General features: G+C 39.6%; 1 protein-coding gene across 1 annotated transcript; it reads left to right on the forward strand.

Annotated features, from left to right (window-relative positions):
* The first annotated feature begins 779 nt into the window (after positions 1 to 779).
* Positions 780 to 6,433, forward strand: LOC139115275 (uncharacterized). The gene is made up of 5 exons (XM_070677281.1): positions 780 to 1,072; positions 2,989 to 3,133; positions 4,059 to 4,325; positions 4,831 to 4,911; positions 5,391 to 6,433. The coding sequence occupies exons 1-5, from the start codon at positions 875 to 877 to the stop codon at positions 5,882 to 5,884; spliced, it is 1,185 nt and encodes a 394-aa protein (XP_070533382.1). The 5' UTR covers positions 780 to 874; the 3' UTR covers positions 5,885 to 6,433.
* Positions 6,434 to 7,041: the final 608 nt, after the last annotated feature.

The raw sequence follows: 7,041 nt of genomic DNA on the forward strand, positions 1-7,041 counted from the left end.
GACTGAAAGACCTATTTTGTACTTTTTGTTTTGTTTCATTAGCAAACACCCCGTTTCATTCATCTCCCTGTAGTATGCTGTAATTCCAAATATTTGCTGTGTCAGCACATTACACTCTGTAAAAGGCAATGTTATTTTCGACGAATGAAATTAACCCGGACTAACATTCAGTGAACAACTGCAACAACCTTGGACATATCTTACATACAGGTTGCGTTTAGGAATCGAAAACGGGCATTTAGAAACGATTTCGTGAGTACACTAAGAAAATTGTGTTTAACAGGGAGGAAGAAACACAGAACACGTCAAATGTTAAAGTTAATGAAACTACGATAGATGAACAGAATACAGAGGCTTTTTAGCATTATAATGTAATAATTCTGAATGTACATGCCTTTATTTAACGCACGCGACACCTTCGATATCAGACATATTTTGACCGGGTCTGTGCCGGCTTGACATCGCCCATCGCAATTTAGCTATGTCAAGGATAATGCAACTGACTGAAACTATAGAACAAACAGAATTTTCAGTTAATGAGTTCTCACTACTTGTCGAACATGATTCTCTTAGAATACATCTTTTTCTGTTTTCTGAGTATTACTAATATAAGTATTCCGTACAGCTTACTTTGTAATGAAGGTATGATGTCATTGGATGATTGCATTTTCTAACGTCATAGCAGTATTCAAAAAACAGCTCAACCAATCGGATCACGGCAATTCGATTTCTCGCGTGCGAAGGCTGAACACCTGTGCCCTATAAGTTACCTCGCCAGTGCAAACGTGTTCAGTCATCGTTTTGCCGTCTGCCCAGTCGCGTATATTGACCAAAGCGCTGTGTGAGCTGCGGAGGTTTGCGTAACCGTCACACGATGGTAAACCCACTTCTTTGTTTGCTCCTCGTTTTCACGGTGTCTTTTCGGTTGAATGCGGTCGCCTTCGAGGAAAACCGTGTTTCAATTGAGAAGGAACTTGAAAAGGCTGAAGCCGAAGTCAACGACCTGGTAGACAAGGACCTGACATTTGACGAACACTCAAAGTCGCTGGCCGCGGTACTTGATAGCATCCAGGTGAGGCCATACCACTATTTCACCAAAAATGTTCAGCGAGAACTCCACGTTTATTCAAGCTATAGAAAGCCCGTTATTCATGAAAAAACCTAAGTATTAGCGAAAATTACAACTGAATTCTATTACATTCCAAATGTTTGACTGTGGGCGTGCCTGCCTTGGCACGGTTGTTGCCTACAAAAGCAGTGCTTTCCCAAATGTGTGCATTTTTCTAGAGTAAAAACATTCGCGCATGAAGCGTACTTATTTACATGGTTAATGTGAAAACTGATTTCCTGTCTCAACATCAGTGTCGAGTATTACTGATGCCAACTAACTAGAATACAGGTACACGCGTATCTATTATTCCTTGAATTGGAAGTCTGTAAAGTCGGCCAAATGTTTAGGCTCCTGCCGTATTTCACTCGTTGTCGAGAGTTGCGAAATTGGTGTACCCAGAGAAAGTAGGTATATTTTTTTCAGGAATAGTCTGTCTGCCGTGATTCTCAACGTTAACACTACAAAATAAATGTTCTCTTTTAAGTTGTTGAAAACACAAGTTTCACACATCGACTGTATTGAGAAAAAAGGAATACAAAGATGAAAAAAAAAGACAACGAAACGATGACTTTCGTAGAAAATGCATCATTCAAAAATGTGTCCAACTGTAAATGTCATCACTACATATGCGCCTTTCTTTATAATTTGTACGTTCTGAGGGGGCGCCGCGGCTGCACCCAACACAGCGTATTTTGCTCAAAATCACTGTTTTGCAAGTATTCAATTTTAATTAATTTGTTAACCAAAGATTAAAATATTGGCTGGGTTCACATTTTAGCTTGTCAAGCAGTTGTAAGTTGCCTGATACAGAAATGTTAATTTATGCAAATGCATACAAATTTTAATAGCATGGGATTTTCATAATTTTACAATGACAGAACTCTATAGAAATCTTTACAAAAGCAGTGTATATGTTTTCTATATTTGCATTTCTCACAACTAAAAGTGTTTACTGAGCCTGTTTGTCCGTATCCTGTTACCCTTGTCCATTACTTCATAGAACACTTTGGAATAGCCATTCTTAATGCTCTTAGTTGTGAAAACTACTCTTTTAGAGATGACTTCCAAATCTCAAATAAATTTGTTTGCGAGATAGTTTCCACCTTCAAAGACGTCTGCGATGTGAATTAATTAATCTGGCATCGTTCCATTCTTTGAAAAACGGAACTTTTGTTTTCATATTTTATAAATTTATTGGCCCGCATGATTTGTTCCCGGATGCTGTTTTGTGTGGGCTTCATTCGAACCTGTGCTTTTCTCATCCCTTGCCAGCTTAATGAAAATACAAGTCTAGAGTGCCATCCCGAAATTTACTCAAATGCAATGGACCATCGATAATTCTTGATACCCATCTAAACTTAAGGGCCTTGACTATGGAGTAATATCAATCATCCGAAATTCTCCCTTTTCTAAATTATTTGTTAAAATTACTCTATTAATCTTTCCGCCTTTCCCTTGAGAAATGAGGGCGAGGTTCAGTTTCGGGTATGCATGCTTTTGCGTCACAAGCAGGACAGCAAGATGCGCGCAAATACCGTACCAGCTCATTATCCTTGTCTTGTCTCAGAGAATACGAGAATAGACTGTGCATTGCAGGGAGAGTGTTTGTCTTGATGTTTTGCGAACATATGGAGATTACTTTTGGCGATTTGCTGCTGTGCAGTCGGCGAATCTTCTCTTGGCATAAGAGTGCTTCCATGAGAGAAAGAAAACTGTTGCTCATGTGCAAACAAGTTTAACAGCACAGGAATCTTGTTTTCGGAGTTTTCCTAGATTTTCTAATTAGGCAAGGCTGTTCTTAAATGAAAATATCTGATCATCTCCATAAAGAATGTGTTGTATACCGTATTTCTATGAGAGTTGTTTTTATATTTCAGGAAAAACTCGACGAGCTGGAAAGGAAATCACGCAATATAGAAGATGATCTGGCGAAAAGAATAGAGCTTCTATCAAGAGAGCGCAGAGACACGTGTGATTGTGAACAGACCATTGAAGATATACTAAGCGCTACATACGTTAACGGTAAAACAATCCGACATATGTTGTACAGGCAAAAACTGATGTCATACCCGCCATAGATAAAACGCACCTACCCTGTTGTGGCGCCACTCGCCGCTTCTGCGAGTCTTCACCAACTTTTGACGTAACCTGAGTAACATTCAAGCAATGCAATGAAGTGGGAGACTCCCCATGCATTGCAGTCAGTGCCGCCATTATGGGATACTGTGCTTTGTCTATTGCGGGTTTGACACGTGTTTGTGGCGACACAACACTCTGAATTTGCCGTAGTCAGTCTTGTGAGGCCGTGCCATTTCATGATTATGGCCAATTCCTCCGCTGTATCTTTGCGTGATTTACAAATCTGGCGTAAAAATAAATCTTTGATAAGAGAGGACGGCAAAAGTTCCTGTAGGCCTCCCAACCTTGGAAATCACTTTCATCGTGGACTTTCCTTGGAAGAAGAATATCAAATACAACTTTTGGAGGGGGTTAGGGTTGGAGTTAGGGACATACTTAGGTGTTATAGATCATGCCTAAGAAAACAAATGAGGTAGGGGGGGGGGGGCTTGAGGAACTCGCAAAGTCTAGGGATATTTCGATCTTAATTCCTTTCTTCTATAAAAACAAATGGTGCTTGCCGAGATAGGATAGCTCAGCAATTTACATGTCGTGTTTTTCAGACGATAGGCGTTTTTGCGATTGGACGTTGAAATATTAAATTTGACAAAGGGAAGAGCCTGCATATTTTTGTATTCGAGATCTTTAGTCGAGAATCATGGGTAGCAAATAGGGGTAATTTTTATTGAACTGCAAAACTACCGAGATTCATATATTTTGAATCATATATGTTGCACTCAGACTGTATTTGACCTTGAGATAGAGAACAAAACAGTGTAACAGCTCTCAAAAGGCGACAGTATCCATGTTTAACTTTCATCTCTCACAGACTACGAATGTTACACCGCAGCTGACGGTTCGGATTACAGAGGAAACGTTTCGCGAACCGCGAGTGGACTGGTCTGTCAGAATTGGAATTCCCAAACCCCTCACTCCCACGAGATCACCCCTGCCGATCACAGTTCCAGTGGCATCGGCGACCACAACTACTGCCGCAACCCGGACAGTGCGAGTACCCCGTGGTGCTTCACCGAAGTCGACGTGCCACGGTCTCAGTACTGTGACGTTGGTGCACCAAGTGACGAATGCCCGAGAGGTGAGTGTAAATCCAGTGACACAATCGTGTACGCAATAAAGTTGTACTTTTGTAGGTTTGAAGTCCGCCCCGCGGAAATGCTATTAGGGAAAGAATTCGCCTTTTCTGCGTTCTTTCTATTTAAACTCTAGAATCCTGGATGTCCAAAGCGTATCAAAGCTAACGATTACCAAAGCGTACAATGTAGGGGGACATATATCTCGGTATTTTGTGATTCAGCTGTTTATTATGTACCTGTTTTAGACCGGTTTTGAAAAGAAAAGTTGAAAAAAATGAGTTATGGGTAAGCCCTTTCCTACACTGTCTCGCGACCGAATGCAATCTTTGAACGTGTTCGGCTAGTCCGCTAGGCGTTCAGAACGAAAGTTAGGTATCTGACGGAATCGCTTATATTATTTACGAGAGCTGGCCTTTCTATAGACCATAATCTCATTATTAATGATGTACACGTACTGGACTTATGTAAAATGTCAACACTTTATATTGCCATATCTTGTCATTGCAGAATATATAACGTTGACTGCAGTCACGTTCGTAATCTACGGCGAGACGTCGTGCCCGTCTGGCGCTGATCTTGTTTATACAGGTATTTATATCAGTTAAATGTTTCAAAAAGGGCAAAAAAATTTTACCACTTTAAACGAAATTGAAAGTTGTGTGTATCGAGCAAACAAATGGTCGATTTAAGAAAATCAATGTAATGTGAAAAAGACGATACCAATACTACAAACTCCCACATGCTTGCAGGATGTCACATTGTAGTATAAACCATAGAGGTGAAAAAGACGTTTCTGCTTCGATTCTTGAAGAGGCATTCAGTTTACATGGAAACAAACAAGTGATCTTGCGTATAGTACGTAATAAAATCTTCAGTGTTTAAAACCAATTTAATATTCCAAAATTTGAGTCTCCGCAAAACAAAGGAATTTAATGACTCTGATTATGTGCAGTATAGGAAAACCGGCAAAATCAATACAAATTCTCCGACCAATATCACTCACACCGTTCGCTCATCGTAATCGCAAATTTCGTAAAAAATTTCGTTTTTACCCCATCACACGACAGGATTTATTGGAAGTACGATGTCGACCGACGAAGGTGGCGGTGTCAACTACTTGTGTATGCCAGACAATCCCATTTACAACAGAGTCGTGAACGGTGTACAGGACAGTAGAGCCTACTTGTACCACACGCAGTACAGGAATCTGATAGGTGGACAGGCTTTGAGAGAACTGAGTAGCGGTGATGCACCTTGCGGAGTCTGCAGGGTTCCAAACCAAAGCACCGTTCTCATGATTCCGGCCAGGAACGTCTGTCCGGACGACTCGTGGACTCTGCAGTACAGCGGTTACCTGGTGGCGCAGAGGGTCTACATCAGACACAGCCGGACAGAGTTTATCTGTTTGAGCTCGAATGCTGTGGAGCTCGTCGGTACGGAAAGTTACGCGCTTGGCGGCAGTATGTACAACGTAGAGGGTCGATGCAAAAAGGACAGCGCAATGGACAACGGAAATTACGTCGACGGAGGCGAACTCACATGCGCAGTATGCACAAAATAAACACCCGCTTGCAGTGTCAATGTAGATTATGAATTATGTGATTTCATCTAATATTCGAATAAATTTTCGTATGTCTATTTATTTATATTCGCTCATTAATATAATTTATATTTACTGAAAAATTTACGCATTTTGCCAGACACACAGCAGTCATACCTATTACGATTCATAGCTAAATCATACAGAAATAAGACTTTCCAAGAATTTCCGATACTATAATTGCAAACTTTTGTATCATTCTTTAAAATATTGTTGTAGTTCGAATTTAGTTTCACTGACTATAATTACAGAGATCCAGGAAAAAATAACCCTTCATTATGATTGGCCGCCTTGACAGATTTATACTTTTACAGTTTGTTGTATCACATTTCTGTATGGTCCTTTTCGATTTGCTGTACATACTTCGGGCTATTTCAAGAAATTTACTCCTACATTCTAGCTCACTTTGTGTACCAGATTTCCCTGTGTGTTCATTTTCAATGAAAGCTAACAATCATCTGTAATTTCTCTAAGTCTAGTAAAGTTGAAATTTAGTTACTTCGGATAGTATTGAACGGCTCTCATTCTCTGCTTGTGGCAGTTTGACACTAGACAGAACGAGATTGTACGTTAGGACAGATGTGGCTTCATTTTTTTGTGTGTACAAACGATAGGATCTGCGTTTAGATTCTACACATATCTTAACTATGCGTGAAACTACAAGCATTGATACAACAAACAACATTTTAGATGTCCATCCCGTCTACATTTTTTCTATTTAGGTTTTTGTTTTTATTTACGAAGAATGTCAATTAAAATATAATTTGTAAACAAGTGTGTTGTGTAGAAAAGGATTTCCTTTAAACGACATCCAGAAAACTGTTTGCGCATTCAATCATCTCTAAAGTTTCTGTATTTGTCTATAAATTCGAAGCCTTGTTTAAAGTTTGAACAATACAAGTCAACTTTCGAATAAACCAAATCTAATTGTCGGAAATTCCAATTCTGACGCTCATTTTACGTCAGAGATCGACAGAACTGAGGCCAATTAAGAAAATTGGTTAAAAATACATGCGTGGGACAAATTGGTTGGGATTTTTTATTTGAGATTTTTTTGTTTCTCTGGTCTTGCAGTCGTTCTATAATTCTAAAATTCTTTAAACTCTTGTTCAAAAACT

This window comes from Ptychodera flava, chromosome 17 (assembly GCF_041260155.1).
Source record: "Ptychodera flava strain L36383 chromosome 17, AS_Pfla_20210202, whole genome shotgun sequence".
Taxonomy (NCBI): Eukaryota; Metazoa; Hemichordata; class Enteropneusta; family Ptychoderidae; genus Ptychodera; species Ptychodera flava.

Coding starts and splice junctions, on each gene's coding strand:
- LOC139115275 (XM_070677281.1), top strand. CDS start 875: ATGGTAAACCCACTTCTTTGTTTGCTCCTCGTTTTCACGGTGTCTTTT. Junction 4,326..4,830: donor AAGTGACGAATGCCCGAGAG/GTGAGTGTAAAT, acceptor TTGTCATTGCAG/AATATATAACGTTGACTGCA. Junction 4,912..5,390: donor CGCTGATCTTGTTTATACAG/GTATTTATATCA, acceptor ATCACACGACAG/GATTTATTGGAAGTACGATG.